The sequence below is a fragment of the Vulpes vulpes genome, chromosome 3, assembly GCF_048418805.1.
Source record: "Vulpes vulpes isolate BD-2025 chromosome 3, VulVul3, whole genome shotgun sequence".
Taxonomy (NCBI): domain Eukaryota; kingdom Metazoa; phylum Chordata; class Mammalia; order Carnivora; family Canidae; genus Vulpes; species Vulpes vulpes.
In genome coordinates, this window is record NC_132782.1 from 150375997 (window position 1) to 150398164 (window position 22168).

The following is a 22168-nucleotide window of genomic DNA, read 5'->3' on the forward strand; positions in this document are numbered from 1 at the left end:
AAACCATTACTATTTGGACTCAGTTACAGTCTTATATAGTCTCAGAATTTATTAAAAGAAGACACACGCTGATAAGATAGCATGTAAATTTCACTTTCAGACTGATGCATGAAATCAATTTTTCTACCCTAGAATTTTGTTCTAAAAATTTGTTTTCATCTTTTACGTTTAAGAATTAATATAGATGAGGTAGGGCAGTTGATGAGAAGCAAGACAGGAAAAAGCCAGCCCTATGTGATGCTTTTGCCCTTAGGTAAAGAGTGGTATACTATTTTTCCCAATCTTTTTATTAAAGTGTCCTCTAAGGATTGTTTCCCAGTCTTCTGGGATGCTCATGGAAAATTCAGGTTTCTGTTTTCCATCAAGCCCAATGAATTTGAGAATCCCTTTACAGGAGGGCTTTGATTCGTAAGATCCACGGTTGATATTTATGCCAACTAAAGCATGAGAGCTTCTGGTTCAGACCACTGATGACACGCTTTCAACTCCCACTGTGATACTGTGTTAAACATTTCTGGGTGGAGAATTTGGGGCTTACAATTATTAATAAAGGCATCTCCTAAGCCCTCAAAATGGCAGATCTGTGACAAAGGTAACGTTCACCTGAAAATGTGACTCTGTTGACGTTATAGCCCTCTCCTCCATTGAGTTCTTATTCAGTTATAAAGAAATACAGCAAAATGTTGCACTTAATAAAAAGTTCTCAAAGATAATCTTACCCAACTGTAGTTACTTATGAGCATTAAAGTATTTTTGGTGCTCAGTTCCACAGCACATACACTAAAATTGGAATGATAGAGAAGATTCGCATGGCCCTCTGTAAGAATAAGACTCAAATTTGTGATGTGTACCATACTTTTATTTTTTTTCTAAGACAGTTTGTTAGAATGTCCGCAAAACTCTTCCTTAGAAGTTTACTGTATTAGGTTTTATTTTTTTGCTGTGAAAGAAAATTTTTTTTTGTTTTCCAGTTGGATGAGTGAGATCAATGTCAGTTTGTTAACAAGTCATCGGTTTCCGTAGACTTGCCTATGCATTCACGGAAAATGAAGTCTTTCGGTCAGTATTAAAAATAATCTATTTTTGGCCACCAAAATAATTACCTAAATAATTGATGTGAACCTTCAGTTAATGCATAACTCTGACATATGCTTCACTGGGATCATTACCCAATAAACACTCCAGTTATATTCTCCAATCTGAAATACACTAAAACCAAACATTGAAAGAATACTCACTGTCAAAAGAATGATTCCACTCATAAGTTGTTTGGCTGAATCAAGGAAATACTTTACCAAGTAGTAAAGGAGAATCACAACACTGGGGTGGAAATATGAATTCTGATTCTATGGTGGTAGAGTGATTTGGGAGTGCAAAACAACGTATGTGAATTTCAGTTCACTTGTTCAAAAAAACAGGTTTAAGATAAAATAGGAAATCATCTAGCACATACTAGACATTCACACAATGTTGAATTTCTAAAATGCATTTTAGGAACAACTAGAATTAAAGGGAATACTTTCCTTTATAAGAGAGGGAATAAATGAGGGGGAATGCCGACAGAGGCTTTCAAATAGCTGTTAAGGGCTGTCATACTGAAGAGAGGGTGAGAGTATTATTTCTTGTTAAAACATCATTATCACTGGGTGAAATTATAGGCCAGCAATTTTCAGCTTAAAAGAACCAAGAAAGAGAAGGATTCAATAATGAAACAAAGGGAGAAACCTTCGTGAGGAGGTGGACACTGAAATGTCTCCTGTAATTCCAGATCCCACAATCACCACTGCCCCCTCCTCATAGGTATTTATAACGGAAAGCACCATTTCGGTAGGTGTGGGTTAAGGCTGTCCTCTATGTACTTTAAACAATGCTCCATAGGTGATGTTGCTGACCTAAGGGGACACATACTCCAGGAGAGGAAGCTAAACTTAACCTGACAGTTGGTGAGGAGTGCTTTAGAGAAAAACAAGGCAGTTAAATTTAACGGGGGAGGAAGAGAGGGAGCAGGAGTGTTTTATTTTCATACAGGGTGATCAGGGAAGGTTTCTCTGATTAGGTGACATTTGAATAACAAAAAGCAGCAAGCGTCAGACATCCATCTAGGTGAGGAGGCCTAAATGAATATGAATGCCTTTGGTGGAAAAACAAAACACACATACACCCCATAAAAAAAAAAAAGTGGCAAACATATTTATGTTAGAATTTTAAATATTCTGAACCATTTACTCTTATTCTATGAGTAAAAATGTATATTTTTGGAATGATGCACCTTTTTGGAGCACTATTTAGGACTCCACAGCACGTTATCCCCAGCAAGCTAATGCTGAAAAGAGTAATAAGCTTAAAGAAATTGTCCAGAACATTTCCAAGTCATGCAAGTGAGATTAGCAATTAAGACTTACATTAAAAAAAAAAAAATCCACGTTAAATGAACAAAAGAAAGACTCTACATCCATCCTATTCAAATCCAGAAGGCCACTGAGGTAGTACTAGCATCTACTATATTGTAACCTTGTACAGTGTCAGATGAGAAATTATTTATATGTGGGAACAAATATAAAGGAGTCAAAGAGCAAAGATGTGTCAATATTTATCTTCTTCCCAATACGGGAAAAGGAGTCCCAAGGCACAGCACCCCAGGTCACGTTATCTGATTCACATCAGTCACCCCCGGTTATGATGGAAATACTCCTTTGACAACAAAGCAAAAAAGCCAAGACTGGTCCATCAGGACTCTAAGACACTGGTCATTCATTCGGTAAAAGAGGAGCCAGGAAACAGCCTATACCTGGTGTCACCTTTTCACAAATGCATCCTAAGAAGAGCATCTTCAAAACAAAACATTTTAAAGTCAGGAACTATAACAAGAGTCTTTCTTTGTAACTTGCTGGGCTGGAAAGAATGATTTCATAAATCAATCCGGTATGTCAGATATTTTGAATAATAGCATTATAATAATGACACGTGCCATTCTCATTTTCCGCATTTTCACTGTTAATCTCACAAAAACTTAACAAAGGGCATGTTGTCAGAAAATGGAATAACGGCAAGTATTTTTGTATATTCCTATTATGAAAGCTATTTGTTCTTCCTTACCAAAAGCAGTCAAGTTTCCGTTCAAAACAAAACGTTTGTTCCCAGAATTCTACACTTCCTGAAAATCAGTGAACTCTGAAACCTTTTCTGCATGTATATTCCTCTAAAAATTCAAGACAACATAGTCATCTGAAAACGGGAGGAATCATCTAAAAATACTTTCAGTAGAAAGTGATGAAATACGTAAAGTATTGAGCACTGCAGGAGGATCAGCTTCTACCGGGGGACCACGAATGCGGAGCACAAGCACGGCGGTTCCCGGGTTCCCGGGGAGGGTCCGAGCACGGCGCCCGCAGCTGCTCGGCACGTGGGTCCCGGTACTGGTCACCTCTGCTCACGGCTCCGCCTCTCCCCGGCGATTCAGGCACTCACTGCTCGTGCAGGGAGCAAGAGCCACACCACAGACACAGAGAGCCGTGCTAACTCCAGAATCCACCGCTGTGTAAAGCCCCTCGTCGGAGGCGCGTAAAGGGCAGGGTCCGCCGTTCGGGGCTGAGCCCCTCGGGCCCCGCGCCGGGGGCGGGGGGGCGGGGACGGACGGACGTCGCTACCGGAGCCCCGTAGGGACCGAGGACGCGGCTGCTCCTCAAAGGGCTCCAACACTTGCTTCTGTTCAAAGCAGCCACCGCGCGGCGCCCCGCGGGCCCGGCCCTCCGGAGCCCCGTGCCGCCCCCCCCCCCCCGCCCGGCCCCCGAGAGCGCAGGCCCGCGCGGCCCGGGCCCCGGAAGGCGGCGGCCAGGCCCCAGCGCTACTCACTCTGGCGGGAAGAGGCGCAGCTCGTCGATCTTGCCCAGGAAGCCGAAGAGGGTCCGCATCTGCTCGGAGCTGGCGCTCGGGGACACGTTGGTCACCTGGATCACCTCGGTGCCGCCGCCGCCGCCGCCCGGCCCGCCGCTGGGGCCCGGGCCCGCCGAGCCGGGCACGACGCTGCTGCTGCTCATGGCGCCGCTCGCCGCCGCGCTCCTGCTTTAACACATCAAACACACAACAAACCGTGAGAGGGGGGGGCCGATCCGCCGCCGGGGCTCGGGCCGTCCGCCGCCGCCGCCGCTCGCCACCCGCCGCCGCTCGCGAGGGGGGAGCGCGCGAGCCCGCCACCGCGAGGAAACAAACGGCCGCCCCCACCTCGCCGGCCACCACCGCCCGGGCGCGCCCCGCGCCCCACAAGGCCGTGCGCGCGCGTCACCGCCGTGGCCCCGCCCCCCGCCGCCGCGCTCCCCGCCGCGGCCCCGCCCCCCCGCCGCCGCGCTCCCCGCCGCGGCCCCGCCCCCGCCGCCGCCCCGCCCCCCGCCGCGGCCCCGCGCTCTCCCGCAGAGCGAGCGAGAGGCATCAACTCCTGAGAACAAGGAGCGCGGGCTCCTCTGCACAAGCTGCGCCGTCGGGCAAGCGCTGCCATCAGAAATGCTGCTTATTTCTTCACGCAAGACCACCCAGGGATCTGTCCAGGGACTAAGGAAATTTCCACCGCAGCTACCAAAATTTTCCTATCCTAAAATTTCATGTATTTACACACATTTTGGGGACATTACGTTTCTAACCAACCTACTTGGTCACCGAAACCTTGACGAAGCACTTCTTTTACTGATATACTTAACTGATGCTCAATAAGCAAATGTCAGGGCACAAGCTGACTTCTTAAAAGCACACTTTTCAGTACCTAAATATGTTCAACTATATGATCTGAAATTTCTACGGAAAAACTTGATCTCCACGCATATTCTTGGTTAAAATACTTCTGAAGCTTTGACTATAAAACCAATTGTCTAATTTTTCAACCCTCTTTGAACTCCCGTTTTCATCCAATGTTACCCAAACCCTAGCAGTTTCCCAAACGCGACAAAAATCTCTAATTTAGGGGCACCTGGGTGGCTCAGGGGTTGAGCATCCGCCCTCCGCCCAGGTTGTGACCCCGGGGTCCCCACAGGGAGCCTGCTTCTCCCTCTGCCTGTGTCCCTGCCTCTCATGAATAAATAAAATAAAAAAGCCCTCTAATTGCACTGTGCCCTTATCCACATCGTTACTGACCTCCCTCACTACCTACCATCCTCCGCACGCCACGGCCTTCCCTCCCTCCCTGCCACAACTTCTGCCTCTTCTCCGCTCAACAACAGAAAACACACACTCCTCTACTTATTATAGAGACGTATCTCCTCCCAAAGTGGTGGAGTTTTCTGGGTCAGTTTAAGATGTAAGCACAATGTCTGTCACGTAGTAAATGTCCAGTAAAGGTGTTAAACACATGAATAATGAATTAAACACGTGCCTTAATGACAGAGCTATTTATTCTAAGACAATTGTTAAATATTTTACTTGCCCCTCAGTATTTTTGGAGGCTAAAACCTGAGGCCTTACAGACTATTTTTGTTGCTGAATATATCTACGGGATAATGAAGTCAAGGGTGTGATTTCTGAAAGACTAGAACACAAAGTTCCTGAGACCTGGATGGAGAGGCAACCAGCTGGGTGTGCGCACTAGCTAACTCACTTCTGCTACTTCTTATAAAAACAAGGCATGGGGATCCCTGGGTGGCGCTGCATTTCGGCGCCTGCCTTTGGCCCAGGGCGCGATCCTGGAGACCCGGGATCGAATCCCACGTCGGGCTCCCGGTGCATGGAGCCTGCTTCTCCCTCTGCCTATGTCTCTGCCTCTCTCTCTCTCTCTGTGACTATCATAAAAAAATAAAAAAATAAAAAAAAAAATAAAAAAATATTAAAAACAAAACAAAACAAAACAAGGCATGGGGCGCCTGGCTGGCTCAGAGGGGCACGCATCCGCCTTCAGCTCAGGTCATGATCTCAGGGTCCTGGGATTGAGTCCTGCTTTGGGCTCCCTGTTCAGTGGGGAGTCGGTTTCTCCCTCTACTCCTACCCCCTGCTTGTGCTCGCTCGCTCTCACACATACTGTCTCCAATACATACATACATACATAATCTGACATTTGAGTATATTCATACTCATTGAGTGGCATGCCATTTGTTGTAATTCGTAATTTTCCTGAGGCTTATATTCAAACAACATAGCCCTTATTTTTGTTTTGTATTTATCTTCTTATTTTGAATCAAATGCATGTAGCTGCTAATTACAGATTAATTTGATAGTTAATTTGTATCAGGACCCACAAAATGGGAGGCTGCCCTAGTGACCTGACTCATGTTACAAATTTAAGTCAGCCTGCACTTACGGGAATCACCTATCCAGAAACCTCACATACACCAATTTTACAATCCTCTAACTCAGCTTGAGTTAACTTATCTTACCTAGGTAATAGGACCTGCTAGCTTTATAAGGAACTCCTTCAATCTCCTGGCCAATCATGCTGCATTTCTGTGCCACCTCTCCCAATGGTCTCTAAAACATGCTCTTGGCTAAAATCTTTTGGGAAGAGTGTTCAACTGTTTGTGAGGCACTGTAATCCCCCAATCCATGCACTGTCTTCTCTGTAATAAAGGACATTAAATTCATTATTGTTTTTTTGTCATTTGACAAATTTAATACTTTCTAAAAGTGAATACCTGTGCATGCTACAGTGCTCTATGATAAAAGGACAACACAAACGCAGGGTTCATTCCTGCCTCTTTTTTTTTTTTTAATGTTAGCATCTTTTCATTCTTTAAGGTGGATACACTGAAATCTTTTGTTATTCTACATATATTTGACATATTTCATAGTTACACATTCAAACCAAGAAAGAGTCTTTTTTTTTCCAAGAAAGAGTTCTGTGATAAAATCTTTTAAATCATCACAAGCCAGTTTATGCATAACTTACTACATATGCCAATAGATGGTGCCTCTGAATGGAGAAACAATGTGGTAAAAAAAGAATCCTATTCTAAAAAGGAGAATTTCTGAGTATTTTATTTTCAAATCATCTGACAGGTAGAAAATATACTAGACTTAGAATACTACCCTGTGATTTATTAAGTGTGATTTGAAAAAAAATTCACTTCGCTTCTAAGAATCTAAGTTCAATCAGAAACTGAATGAATCATAATTCTGAAAATATTTCTAGGTCTAATAAACTGATTAAATAATTAACTACTTTGACGACTTACTGTCTGTTGCCCATAGAGATAACTGAAGGCAAATAAATACATCAAAGCAAATAAGTATAATCAATCTATAGATTTATTTTTTAAGATTTTATTTATTTATTCATGAGAGACACACAGAGAGAAGCAGAGACAACAGGGAGAAGCAGGCTCCATGCAGGGAGCCCAATGTGGGACTTGATCCCAAGGCCCCAGGGTCATGACCTGAGCCGAAGGCAGACGCTCAACCACTGAGGCACCCAGCCGTCCCCAATCTATAGTAGTTTTAAATCACTTCAGATTTGTTTAGGATCCTGATTAAACAAAACTATAAGAAATACAGAATCTGGAGATGAATATCATACTTGCCTTATTTTTTTTAAAGACTTTATTTATTCAAGAAAGACACAGAGAGGCAGAGACACAGGCAGAGGGAGAAGCAGGCTCCCTGGGGGGAACCTGATGCAGGACTCGATCCCAGGACCCCGGGATCACAACCTGAGCCAAAGGCAGATGCTCAATCACTGAACCACCCAGGTGCCCCTTGTCTTATTTACTTTAACCTCAGCGTCATAAGCAGTTGTTAAAAAAAGCTTGCAAATTCCTTCAAATATTATGCACCTGTTATGTTCCAGGATTTTCTTTTTTAAATGCTTCTTCAGCGCTTTTTTTTTTCTTTTTTTGGATTTTATTTATTTATTCATGAGAGACACAGAGAGAGAGAAAGAGAGAGGCAGAGACACAGGCAGAGGGAGAAGCAGGCTCCATGCAGGGAGCCCGATGTGGGACTCGATCCTGATCCCGGGTCTCCAGGATCACACCCCAGGCTGAAGGCGGCGCACTAAACTGCTAAGCCACCGGGGCTGCCCACGTTCCAGGATTTTTCTAGACACTAGAAATAGAGCAGAAAAAGATAGGCAGTGTCCCTGATTGCCTATAACTTCAGTATGGCATACTTTCAATAAATACACGCAAAGATGTAAGGGAGTAACATGCTGCCATGAAAATAAACCAGAATAAAACATAGGAGAGAATGTGTTACTGAGCTGAGACTTTAATAAAAGGTGGAAGCAAGCCATTTGAATTTCTGGGGGAAGAGCCAATCCAAACAGAGGAAATAGCATATTAAAAAGGTCCTAAGGGTAAGAATAAGTTTGAAGCTTTCAAGAAAAGTTGGAAGACTATTCTTTATTGAATGAATAGTTTCTAGTTTACATTTCAGAGACAGACTTACAAGGAGATCCTGTCAGTATCATGTGGAAAATAAAGTGAAAGAAATATGCAAAGGGAAGGGCCATAGCTCATCTTTGGAGTGGACTGGGAAGGCTTCTAGCTATATTTGCATGATAAATATTACCCGTTACCAAGGGTTAATGCTATTTCTAATCCAAAGCAAAAAGTAACCTGTCATTTTGGTCTATATACTAGTCTTATTATGGCCTGTATAGTCATATAGTCAGTTTTGGCCTATATATGCATACTATAGTGCATGATTTCTGAAAAGCTTTTGGAATATAGAAAATAACTTACAGGCTCCCCATAATAGAGTACTATTGGCAATGAGTAACTGCTAACACCACACTGCAGTATTATTTAGAATATCCTAGACATGGAAAAAACTTGTGTCCACTGACAAATGAATAAAGAAGTTGTAGAGTGTGTATGTGTATATGCATACACATATACACAGTGTACTATCTAGCATTCAGCCATAAAAAACAAGGAAATCCTTCCATTTCTGACATGACTGGGCCCTGCGGGCTTTATTGTTATTGAAAAAAGTCAGACAAGGAAGACGAATATTGTAGGATTTCACTTATATGTGAAGTAAAAACAAAAACACCCCTAAACTTCTACAAAAAGAGATCAGATCTATGGTTACTAGAGGCAAGGGTGGGGGAGGGGGAATTGGAGGAAAGTGGTGAAAAGATACAAACTTCCAGTTATAAATAAGTACTAGAGATGCAATGTACAATATGATGGCTATATACTTAACATTGCTGTATGATATATACGCAAGAGTAAGTCCTTAAGAGTTCTCATCCCAAGGAAAATATATTTTTCCTTTTTATTTTTTAATCTAAATGAGATGATGAATATTAACTAAACTTATTGTGATAATTCACAATATACATAGATCAAATCATTATGCTCTACACTTTAAACATATACAGTGCCGTATGTGATTTATATACAAATGTGGCTGGGGAAAAAAGAACACTTGCAAAAAAAAAAAGATATTTCCAATGCAAAAGGAAAAAGAATTCTCATATATTATTTGGCAATCCTTCAAATAAAAGATAGGATTTGGTACAGATATATAATCACTCTACCCACTGGATATCATGTTCCCATTTGGATAAATCAAGTCACCTCTGTTACTGTTAGCCACTTTTGTGCAAACTATTTTAGTATATATGCTGCCGAAGCGAGCACATGTGCAAACTAATAGAAGAAATGAGTTCTCCTAATTGACACAATTTTGCAAATCTGCACAAGCAATAGGACTTCAATCAAACTTGTTAAGCAGCAATTCCTCTCTTGCAAATACATTTTTTTTGAGGACAGGGAAGGTAACAGTATTGGTGTTTGTGTTTTCTGATGCCAGACAATATCTAGTACAAAATCAGTATTTGTCAAAATTTACTATCATCTACGTGCTTAAAAACTTCACAAATGCCTCACTCAGATAATATACTTAGCAAAGGCTTGCTGAATGAAGACAGGAATGCATCTGTCAGATTTATAAGGAAATCTGATTGAGATAAATTGTCAAAGTATTTGGCTATCCATTTTTCCTCTATGGCTAGAAAGAAAGCAGTAAGAAAAACTAGGAAATAAACTGCAGCTTACAAATCCTCAACTTAAAAAAAACTTCTCGGCAGATCTTATTTTGAATTTTTAATTCTACAAATTAGATAATTGTATTTCTATTCTATTTCTAAAAATTAGATAATTCTATAAATATTAATATCTAATGTTAAACTGTAAATCTCACATTCCCTTTTCTTTATCTGAATGAAGGGAAGAGTCTAAAGGATGAGTCGGCATTAGTGTACTGATAGATGGGTGGATGCACACACACACTAGGACAGAAAAAAAAAGTCAACTTCAATTTATTTCCAAATACTAGTTTTGCATTGTCTAATTTATATTGTCTACCAACGGCATGAGAATCCGTATTTTTAAATTGACAGCACAGGATCTGTGAACACCTTGAAAATTTACATAGAGGAAAAAAAGTGATAGTCTGGACATTAAAATGCTGTTGCCTATATACATATGCATAGTATTCTGAGCTATGATGCATATGTGTTACTTGGAAAATCACAATTTATCTGTACAGATTCGTTTGGCTGTTTGGCTTGAATGAGGTCAAAAGAAATATTTGGATGGAGAAGCTCCAGAGATACTGACTACTCTATAGTATCCTCTGTGTTATGTAAGATTCTTTTGGAATTGCAACTGAGAAAAGGCTACTTGAGGGACTGTTTCACAATCTTTGAAAAAAGAAAAAATATCCAGTAGAGTTACAGGTATCTTTAAATAAACAGTTTGAGGTATTTTAATATTAACAGTTTTCCCTGATCAAGGAATCAAGACATTTTCACCATTCAAAATTTTTCCCCCTCCTATGTCATAAAAATAATTTTCTCTTCATGAAGGAAAATTATTTCTAAAGTCTGATAAAATTGGTAAAAAAGAAAGTGTACTCAACTCAGTAATAAGAGGACCTATAATAACCAAATGCTTTTATTTTATTTACTTATTTATATATATATATATATTTTAACCGAATGCATTTAAAATGTCTTTTACTCCTCACAACAATTAAAAGATGCTACAGTGATTATGAATACAGGCTGAGTCAAACTAAATTAAAGTAATCGTGACTCTGGTTCATTACTTTGTGCTTCAAATTCCTCATCTGAAAAATGATAGTAATGTTCACCTCACTAGGCTGTTAAGAGGATGAAAACACTAATACACATGCTTAGAAAAGATAAACTTCAACTATCCTTGCTTTACAAATTAAAAATCTTTCATTTTGAAAAATGGTCACCTCAACTGGGTTCCATTTAATACCATCACTCTATTTTAGGCTAGTGCTGTCCCTTGGACACCATTCACATGGAAGATATGATCAGAAGAGCTAATATACAGAGCAAGAAGAGTTTCTTAAGATCTCACATTTTAATATAGGCTTCGTTTGTGGCATATTTTAAAAATTATAAAGTAATAAATGGAAAATGTTAAATATTCAGATTATAAGTGTAAAAAAGTACAAGTACCCCATGCTACTCCTCTCTGCATGTTCTCAACCATAGGTGGTTCCTACAATTAGCCATGCGAGCCCCAATTCCCTTATATGAGAAATGAGGACACAGGTACGAGTTTTTAAGGTTAGAAATGTTATGGATATGAAGCACCGACCCCACAGTCCAGCACAGAGGCACCCCAACAATGATATATACCACTGTAGGAAAGTCTGTGTTCAACTTCCTTACCTTTCCTATGTCTTATCGATTGCCAAATATAAAAATACTTTGTAAACTGTTAAGTGGTAGTCAACATGCAAAACGCACTTATTAGATTCTCTTTCTTCCAGAGGCTGCTGCAACTGAAACATGACACCAACAGATTTCAACTTTTCATATTCACTTTGATCCTAAAGCAGGACTTTACCAATAGCATGCAGAGATAGATGATGGCTACACAAAACATACCTTTTTTGATAAAATGCAAACATGTTGGGGAGGTTCGGTGGGTTAGCATCTGACTCGTGATTTCAGCTCAGGTCATGATATCAGGATCATGAAATGGAGCCCCATGTCGGGCTCCGTGCCGGGTGTGCAGCCTGCTAAGATTCTCTCTCTACCTCTCTCTCTCTCTCTCTTTCTAAAACAAAACACCAATAACCCCCCTCCGTCCAAAAAAACAACAAAAAACCTGCAAATGTTCCATGGACAACATGAAAGGGTTCAATTACTTTTCTACAGTTTTAGAGTATTCTTATTTCCAAGACGTAAGTAATTGCATATATGCTTGATTAATCTTAAAAGTACTGTGACATGGGTCAGAGCCAACAAACCATCAAATGACGAAAGCACAGGGGGTAAAAAAGGGAAAATATTACTAAGTACGCTTAACAATCTGAATTTCTGATAAACGATGAAGCTAAACATAATGCTTTTTCCCAAATGCCACTCCAGTCACTTGAAGCTATGAACTATGAGCTGGAATTAACTCACAATGAAGTCTAAAACACGTGGAGATGTTGATCAAATAATTACTTTGAAGGGAAGAGATGGTGGAAAGGTAACTTTCTAGGAAATGAATTAAAAGAAAAAAGGTCACAATCTCTAAAGTGGAAAATAATCAAAGATGTATTAACAGTAAATAAATTCAGTGACAAGTGCAAAACATGTATTTCTATAAAGCTGAAGAGCAAAGCTGGGCTCACAGATTTGCACTGTAGGGACCAGGTATTTAGGTGTTCAATAGTGTCTCAACATCCCAATGATGGTACCTTCCATATTATTTAAGTACTGGTAACTGTGATATTTTAAGTGATGGGGAAAAAAAAAAACCTGATGTGGAAAAAAATGTGGACAGTGTTGAAGTTATTCTCAAAGTTAAACTAGCATTTATCTTGATTGTAATTTTGAGTATAAATATTCTGCCTTGAAATTGGAATATTAAATTTTTAAGTAAAAATCTATTGATTGTAATTGTCAACAAACTACCAAATTATTCTTATATTCTCCTCTTTCCAACTTAAGTTGACACTAAGAATAAAGTCTCAGTGACCATATTATCTTATTAGAACAGTTGGGGAGGCTTTGTTCATATAGAACAATATTTGTCATGAATAATCCTGATTCCTCTTTAAGTATTAAGCAAATGAAGTTGTAAGCCAAATCCAGCAGAAAAAAATTGTCAGCAGAGAGTGATATAAAGTCAAATTTTAAAATAGTGGATTTTGATTAAAACCAACTTTTAAACAGATTTATTTGACAGTGGGTTTGTATGTATTAACACAGACAGAATGATATTATGAAGCACATTCTAGGATTTGGTACCCTAATTTTCTCTGTTAGTTAACTGCTTTAAAGGAGACAAATTCTGAAATCCTATAAAATTAATATTTTCAGTCTGAGAAACATTAATCTTGGAAAAATGAGCAAGAAAATAGCTTTTAAAGGTTAGGAGTAGGAATCCCTGGCAATAATGGGAAACATTCCCAGCTTATTTTGGAAAAATCAATAAACATTTATTTAATGACATAAAGACTGCTTTATAACCACCCACTTCATCTTTTTTTTTTTTTGATAGAAATAAACCAAAAAATAAAACTAATAGTAATTAGAATTAAAAAATGTTTAACTAGTTCCTCCATTTTCCTTCATAGGAAAACCACTAGCATGCAGAAGCCATTTTATTTTTTAAAAGATTCATTTATTTGGGGGGGCAGGGGGGAGAGGAAAAGAGGTTTTTGTTTTTTAAAGATTTTATTTGAGAGATAGAGAGCAGAGCAAGAGAGTGCATGGGGGTGGGGAGGGCAGAGGGAGTGGGAGAAGCAAGCTCCCAGGTAAGCCTAGAGCCGGGGGTGGGGCTCCATGCCAGGCCCCTGGGATCATAACCTATTGAAGGCAGACACTTAAGCGACTGAGCCACCCAGGCACCCTGGAAGGAGAGTCTTAATCAGACTCCCCACGGAGTCCCATGCAGGGCTGATCTCACCACCCTGACATCAGAACCTGTTCCAAAACCAAAGTCAGATACTCAACCAACTGTGCCACCCCCAAACTCCTTGTAAAAACCTTTTCAAAAGAGTAAAATGAAAATGTTATCTTCCCAAAGCTGAGGACCGAAATTCTTTTGCATTGAAAGCTGAGAGAAATGTTAAGACCCGCTATTTTACTCAAAGATTAAACTACCTAGAGCAAGCTTCCTGTTAGAGGACTCAAAAGTAAAAAAAAAGGGGGTGGTCCTGGCTAAGCTTCCGACTCTTGGTTTCAGCTCAGGTCATGATCTCAGGGTCATGAGTTCCGGCCCAAGTCAGGCTCCCCACTCAGGCAGAGTTGCTGAGATTCTCTCTCCCTCTCCCTGATCCTCCAGCTTGTTCTCTCTCTCTTTCAAATAAATACATCTTTTTTAAAAAAATGAAAAAGCATAGGAAACATACAAAGAATAGATATATAAAATGTTCTAAAATAAACTGCACTCTCCATCAGAAAAAATTATCACAACTCACTAACAACAAAATACAATTCAAATCTACATTTTAAACTATGAATAGAAATGCAAAATATGTACTGCCTTCAGTGAAATAGTATAGAATGTTTTCTACTGACTACTTTTAAAAGTTGGTAGTTATAGGCATGAATGGAAAACATGTGAAACTGAGAATTGAAATTTTTAAAGGAAACTAAAAGACACGGGTAATGAACACCTGAAAAGTTGAGTATTTAAAATATGGAGAGCCCCTGTCCTATATGATTTTGCTCTAATTTTGATCATTTAAAACAACTTATTGATAGAGGGACAAATACAGAAAACTTTGAATAATAAGTATGTAAGAATGTAAAAAAATCCCACTCAAAAAACATTAAGCAATTTTTTTTTTAAGTTCAACAATTCCAATCAATAATGACAGGGTTAAAAAGTGAAGTGTTCTTTCAATAAATAACTTTACCATAAAATAGCAGTTCCCACTGATTAGGCAACATTCTGAAAGATAATACTAATTCAAAATAGGTTACATCTAAATCTGTTAATTTACACAAAAAGAAACTTCCTAGAAATGTTTGGAAAGCAAATTCACTTTGCTCTTAGGTGGTAACATTTTTAAAAATCTTGCACAAATTAATGTCATTTTCCTTTACTACAGTTTCTTGATTTGCCTCAATAAATCCATCTTACTTTTCAGCTTTGAAATAAATCTAACGTGTAGCAATATTTATGAGAGTAATACAGACATGTTTGAAAATGTCTTACTAAACTGTAAAAGGAGAAGTAAGCCACTCTATCTTACTTTGATAAAGTACACTTTCCGTTACCACACAGAACAGCATTTTTTGGTTGATGTAATTCTTAGGCACATTTTTTCTTCCACTTTTTTTCATTTGGCAAAGAAGGTGGACAAGGCATTATTTACTTTAATAAAATGAAAATAATAAATTGTAGCTAAGCAAATTCTGCTACAAAAGGTAGCTATGGAGTAGACTCCAGCCTCTGCACAGGAGACATCCATTTCATGTTACTTCAAAAATCCTTTTTTTTTTTTTTTAAAGCAAATGCAAATACGTTTGCTGAAATGCTCAAGCTGAGAAACTGCTGGGTTTTTTTGTCGGCAGTGAATTCTTCCTAAAGTAATACAATTAACATAAGGTGCTAAGTCCCAGGAAGACAAGTACATATCACTCTAAGCTCTCTTTTTATTTTTTTATTTTTTATGATAGTCACAGAGAGAGAGAGAGGCAGAGACACAGACAGAGGGAGAAGCAGGCTCCATGCACCGGGAGCCCGACGTGGGATTCGATCCCGGGTCTCCAGGATCGCGCCCTGGGCCAAAGGCAGGCGCCAAACCGCTGCGCCACCCAGGGATCCCTAAGCTCTCTTTATGGAGGCTCAATTCAAGTTGCTTACTCTGTACTTGCTCCGCAGGCATCACACACGGTGCACTATAAATAAACACTCATAAAATTTTACATGCCAGTTTATACCTGTTGAAGTTTACCACAAGTATATGGTCACTTAGATTTTCAGAATTACTTTGCCATTAAACAGAATCACGCTTCTCTCATAAAAAAAATTCAGCAATGTTTACTGTAAATGTCAATAACAAAATATTGCACTTCAAGCAGAAGCACAACAAATGAAACTATTACACTTTGCCTATTACTTAAAAAAAAAAATGAGCTAAGAAAAGAATCTAGGATGGGGGACTGGTGGCTACTATGAATTTTCATACTTGAGTAATTCATCCTCCAAAGGCAGGCTGTTACAAACCACCAAAGAGGAAAAGCTTTTCTCTAATTAAAACAAAACAAACAAACAAACAAAAAACAAAAAAACAAAAAAAAAAAGGGCAGCGCGGGGGTGGGGTGGGGGAGCTCAGCGCTTTGGCGCCGCCTTCAGCCCAGGGCATGACCCTGGAGACCAGGGATCGGGTCCCACGTCGGGCTCCCTGCATGAAGCCTGCTTCTCCCTCTGCCTGTGTCTCTGCCCCTCTGTATCATGAATAAATATAAAGAGGTTGAAGATGATGGCATAAAGGCCAATGCGCAAATCCTAATGATTAACAAGAAAGATTTGCGAGAGGGATCCAGTTTGCGTTCTTGGCCAGACCACTTACAGAACCTCGTGACCTTCAGCAAGTTTCTGGGTCCCTTTCAGCCTCCCTTCCTTCACCTGCAAAGGTGGTCACTGTTCTGAATATGAGAAAGCAAAGGAGATCCCGAGGCACTTGGGGCTCGGGAAGGTGGTACCGATCATTACTTTCAAGATGAACTTGTGGCAGGGAGGAGGCTCACTGGAGACCTTGCAAAAACTAAGGTCCTCGCCTCACAACCCAGTCTCCCTGCAGGTGGTGTTGCTCTGCTACTACTTTTCTGCTACTCACTTTTAGCGTCAAGGATTCTGAAGAAGAACGGAGAAGAAAAAGCGGGGATTGGGGGTGTTGGTGGTGTCGGTGGGTGTTGGGGGTGGGAGTGTTGGGGGGTGGGGTGTTGGGGGTGGGAGTGTTGGGGGGGTGTTGGTGTTGGGGGTGTGGGTGGTGTTGGGGGTGTTGATGTTGGTGGGGTGTTAGTGGTGGGGTGTTGTTGGCGGTGGGGGTTGGGGGTGTGGGAGTGTTGGTGGGGATGTTGGGGGGTGGGGTGTTGGGGGGGTGGGAGTGTGGGGGTGTTGGTGGTGGGGTGTTGGGGTGGTGGTGGTGTTGGGAGTTGGTGTTGGCGGGTGTTGGTGGTGGTGGGGTGTTAGTGGTGGGGTGTTGTTGGTGTTGGCGGTGGGGGTTGGGGGTGTGGGAGTGTTGGGGTGTTGGTGGGAATGTTGGGGGGTGGGAGTGTGGGGGTGTTGATGGTGGTGGGGTGTTGAGGGCATGTTGGTGGTGGGAGTGGTGTTGGGGGAGTGTTGGTGTTGGGGGAGTGTTGGTGTTGGGGTGTTGGGGGTTGGTGGTGTTGGGGGTTGGTGGTGTTGGGGGGTTTTGTTGGTGTTGGCGGTGGGGGCTGGGGGTGGGGTGGTGTTGGGGGTGTTGGGGGTGGTTAAAAGCCGCCTTTCAGGGGCGCAGGACCGCGGCGCGCCCCGGCTTGCTGGAGGGCCGGGGGCCGCTTCCCCGCGGGACGCAATCACTCCGGGCAGCGGCAAGCCGAGCCCCCGCACGGCCCTGGGCATCGGAGCCCCCGCGTCCCTGGCAGACCGGCCGGGGCAAGCGCACGCTCCCGACCCGACAGCGCGTCTCCGGGCCACCGCGTCCGGCAGCAGCGTCTGCCCGCCCGGCGGAGCCGCCGTCCCGCCCGAGCTCTACGGCCTGCGCTAGTCCGTCCTTCCGAGGCTCGCGAGAAGCGCCAAACCCCCGGCCCGGAGCCAGGCCCCGGCCGCGGCACCTACGGAGGCGGCGGGATTCGAACGCGGGTGTCGCGGGCTTCCGGGCCCGCCGGGCTGCTCCGGTCCCGAGAGGCGGAGGCGGAGGCGGAGGCGCAGGCCCAGCCCCCCCCCCCCCCCGCAGGCCGGGCCCGCGCGGACCGACGGCCTCGGGGCTCCCCCGCCACACGCTGCGGGCCGCGCCCAGGGCTCCGGGCTCCGCGCAGGCCCACGTCCGGGCCTCGGACCACGGAAGCTCGTCCCGCCCCGACGCCCGCGGCCGCGGCCGCCGCGACCGCCCAGACGGCGAACCCGCCCGCCGCCGCCCGCCGCCGCCCGCCCCGAGCCCGTGAGCCGCACTTACCCGAGCCGAGCGATTTCCCAGACGCGGGGCCGGCGCCGGCAACGGGAAGGGCTCCTCTACGCGGCAGCCCGGGCGCCGGCGGTGACGACATCGGGCCGCGCCGCCGCCAGCGAAGGCCCCCGCGCACGGCCGGCGGCGCCTGCGTGACGCGTCACGGGCGGGGCTGCGCGTGCCGGCCCGAGCCTCGGAACATGTCGCGGCCGCGGGGCGTGGCGGGCCGCGACCCGCGAGCGGGGTTCCGAGCCGAGCGGACGGACGCGGGCGCCTCGGTGCCGCAGGGGCTGTTGAAGGCCGCGAGGAGGAGCGGACAGTTGAACCTGTCGGGCCGGGGTCTCCGCGAAGGTGAGGCGCCGAGGTGGGGCGGCGGGGGGCGGCCGGGCCCTCCCCTCCCCCTCCCCCTCCTCCCCCAGCCCTTGACCCCCCGCGGCCCCGGGGCTCCCGCGCACGCGCACTGCGCTGCTCCCACCTGCCCCGCGGCGAGCGGCGGCTTTTTTTTTTTTTTTTTAAACAGTCACGTGTAGACTAGACCGAGCAGGTGAAAGGGGCCGTGATGGTGACGTAGGCTCCCTGCTCTGCCCGCAGAAGCCTCTAATCCCTGGAAACGTAAGTGTCTTACGGGCACGGGCGCCGACGCGCGTCGGTCCCCCCAGACACACGGTTTCCCGCGGGGCCCGCCCGTGCGGTTGCGGGTTTTTTTTTTTTTTTTTATCTGTTTGATTTTGTACTGACATTTATCACCACCCGAATGTACGTATTTGTGTATTGTCCTCCCTGCCCTCGCGCTACGATGTTAGTTTCGGGAGGGGCAGGGAGCTTTGTTTCATTCATTGTTGTATCACGAACACTCCCCCCCTTCCCCCCCCAAAAAATGTGTGTGCGGTTCCTAACAGACTCTTATTAAATGTTGGTGGAGGGAGTAAGCGAAGGAATAGTGAATATTTTCCAAGTAGTAAGTGATGCGCCGGGTGTGGAGGCCGAGACAGTTAAGGCAGTTGCACCTTTAAGGTCAGCGTTGGCGCGAGCAGAGCCGTCTCAGGCCCCTGCGAATGGGAGCTGCACTGTGCCTTACTGCAGTTAAGCCCCGTATTAGAATGAGAACAAAGCTCAGGATGCCCTCGGCAGGGAATCCCAGATCAGAAAGACAGCAGAGCTCAGAGAATCTCATATTAGATCTTAAGAAACTCCCACACCCTTTCCCCCCATATTGGAACGGGGGAAAAAAAAATTCCTCCACCGCTTCTGAAAAATCCCCTAGACCAGCCCATAAAACACCCAGCTGTAACCCACTTCGGGGTCCCAGCCCCTGCTCTGCTGTGTGGAGTATACTTGGACCCAAGCTCGAGCTTGTAAATAAACCCTCGTGTGTTTGCCTCGGTGTCGGCTCCTTGGTGGTTTCTCGGATTCGCAGTCTCGGGCACAGCACCGGAATGTACTTTTGTATTGGCCTGGGGTGGTTTTGTCTTTTAAAAGTCCAAGGGAACAGATGAAGTGGGTGGGTGTGCGTCGTATTTCCGTGCGGGGTGGGGGTGGGGGGATAGAAGCAGGAGAAGCACATGGCATTTGTAGCTTACATATCAGAAAGAAACCCTTGTTGCCATAAAGTACAAGGTGTTTACCTAGTTGTGGCCTTCGACATCTGTCATTCAGCCTTGGACGCCCAGCCAGGGTAAAGCGGGGCTCTACGTAGGGCCTCTTGGGGGCCGTGCTCCTTATCTACCTGCCTTTGCTCATATAACTTTATTTATTTTTAAAGATTTTATTTATTTTTTCATGAGAGACACACAGAGACAGAGACACCAGCAGAGGGAGAAGCAGGCTCCATGCAGGGAGCCCGACGTGGGACTCGATCCCGGGTCTCTAAGATCAGGCCCTGGGCAGAAGGCAGGCGCTCCACCGCTGAGCCACCCGGGCTGCCCTCCTGTAACTTTATTCATTTAAATATTTATTCATGACAGACACACACACACACACACACAGAGGCAGAGACACAGGCAGAGGGAGAAGCAGGCTCCATGCAGGGAGCCCGACATGGGACTCAATCCCGGGACCCCAGGATCACACCCCAGGCCAAAGGCAGTGCCAAACCGTTGGGCCATTGGGGCTGCCCCCTCCTGTAACTTTAAAATGCATAATCTCATTGTACCTTATTTTCTCATTTATAATGTGGTAGTGATGATCGGACCCGCTCAAGTTTAAATGAGATAATAACATACAAAGTACTTGGCACGTGAAAACTACACCATAAAAACTGTCATCATTTTTATTGCTGTCACTGTTGACATTTAATAGGCTTCCTAAATGCTTTCCTGGGTTTCTTTAAATCTCACACTCTGCATCAGTGTCATCATCAAGAGTTTTCTTTTTTGATACCCGGATCTTATTATGTCACTCACAGTATTTAAGGACTCCCCATACATCACAAGATTCGCTATAAAGTTCTTGGGACAAACATACAAAAACCTTTTGAAATGTTGCCCCATAAGTATTTGTAAGGCCCTCCCATTTTTTCTCAGAATCCTACACTGTAAAAACAGTGGCTGTAATGAAAGATTATCTTCCGCAAACAACTAATCTTTTAAAACATAAAACAGTCTTTTAGATTGTAGAACAGTCTTTTTAGAATAGTTTAGGTTTCTAGAAAATTGAACAGATAGTACAGAACCCCCATGTACAGCCTTACCCCAGTTTATAGCTCTCCCTTTACTAACATCTCGCATGCACGAGGGGCATTTGTTACAGTTAATGAACTAATATTGACACATTATTATCAAAGTGCACAGTTTACATTACTGTTCTCTCTCAGTTCTGTACAGTTCTTTGAGTTTTGACAGAAGCGTAATGCCCTGTATCTGCTGTCATGGTATCATTTAGAACAGTTTTACTGCCCTAAACATCCTGAGTTACACCTGTTCGTTCAGGCCAGCTTGGCAGCCACCTCCTCTCTGCTCCAGTAGCTTTGCCTTTCCCCAGAGATCATATAGTTGGAATCCCAGAGTATGTAGCTTTTCCATACTGGCTTTTTTCACTAAGCAATATGCATTTAAGGTTCCTCTGTGCCTTTTTTGGCTGGATAACTCATTTCCTCTTATCCTGAAATAGTAGTATATGGTATGGGTGTACCATTTTATCCATTTACCCTTTTGAAGGACATCTTTGTTGCCTCCACTTATTGGCAGTTATGAATGAAGCTGCTGTTTGTGCTCAGGTTTATGTGTGGACATAAATTTTCACCTACTTGAATGTAAAGCTAGGAGTGCCATTGCTAGATCCCATGGTAAGACTGTGCTTGGCTTTGCAGGAAACTGCCAGACCGTCTTCCGAAATGGATGTACCATTTCGCATTCTTAACAGCAGCGAATGAACGTTCCTGTTGATGCACATCCTTGCCACCCTTTGGTATCATCCGGTTTCTGGAGTTGAGCCCTTATGGGAAGGATGTAGTCCTATCTCAGTGTTGTTTTACTTTGCTATTCCCTAATGTTGTATAACGTGGAACATCTTTTTATAACCTTGTTTGCTATCTGTGTATCTTCCTTGGTGTGGTGCCTGTTCAGATCTTTTGTCCATGTTTTATTTTAAAAAAAATTTTTTTTAATTTTTATTTATTTATGATAGTCACAGAGAGAGAGAGAGAGAGAGAGAGAGGCAGAGACATAGGCAGAGGGAGAAGCAGGCTCCATGCACCGGGAGCCTGATGTGGGATTCGATCCCAGGTCTCCAGGATCGCGCCCTGGGCCAAAGGCAAGCGCCAAACCACTGCGCCACCCAGGGATCCTGTCCATGTTTTAATCGGGTTGTTTGTTTTCTTAGTGTTGAGCTTGATTGTCCTCTGTCTTTTTTATGCTGCATGTCTGTTCAGTTAGGGTTCAGCGAATAAGTGATACACAGAAGGCGGCCAGTGGCCTTTTGGATTTTTTAAAGTCTGTGTTATATGAAGACGTATAGATGAAAGGTACATGAGTGTTTTTGTTTCTGACAAAGTAATTGCAGAAAAATGATTACTGTTACTATTTTCTGATAAACCTTTTATTAGTCTACACATGTTATATTTTTAAAGTTATACTCATTTTTTAAAAATCTTTTTGGGTTGCCAGGT

The 22168-nt window shown here is 43.6% G+C and overlaps 2 protein-coding genes and 1 non-coding gene across 10 annotated transcripts in view; 2 read left to right on the plus strand and 1 right to left on the minus strand.

Annotated features, from left to right (window-relative positions):
* SRSF11 (serine and arginine rich splicing factor 11) overlaps positions 1–18204 on the minus strand; it is a 41707-nt gene extending 23503 nt beyond the window's left edge. The window contains exons 1-2 of one of the 4 annotated variants that reach the window (XM_072754904.1): positions 18073–18204; positions 3853–4062 (exon numbers count right to left, since the gene is read on the minus strand). In XM_072754904.1, the coding sequence (XP_072611005.1) occupies positions 3853–4037 (185 nt within the window). In that variant the 5' untranslated portion in view covers positions 4038–4062; positions 18073–18204. The other 3 variants (XM_072754906.1, XM_072754907.1, XM_072754908.1) reach the window with 3 other exon arrangements.
* On the plus strand, positions 757–860 carry LOC112934622 (U6 spliceosomal RNA). The gene has a single exon (XR_003237998.1). It is a non-coding gene; the product is annotated as a U6 spliceosomal RNA (small nuclear RNA).
* Positions 18205–18209: 5 nt separating the features above from the next.
* Positions 18210–22168, plus strand: part of LRRC40 (leucine rich repeat containing 40) — a 48816-nt gene continuing 44857 nt past the window's right edge. For 2 of the 5 annotated variants that reach the window (XM_072754899.1, XM_072754900.1), the window contains exon 1: positions 18215–18414. In XM_072754899.1, coding sequence (XP_072611000.1) covers positions 18264–18414 — 151 coding nt within the window. In that variant the 5' untranslated portion in view covers positions 18215–18263. Of the gene's footprint in view, positions 18415–18577; positions 18676–22168 lie in introns of those variants that run through there. The other 3 variants (XM_072754901.1, XM_072754903.1, XM_072754902.1) reach the window with 3 other exon arrangements.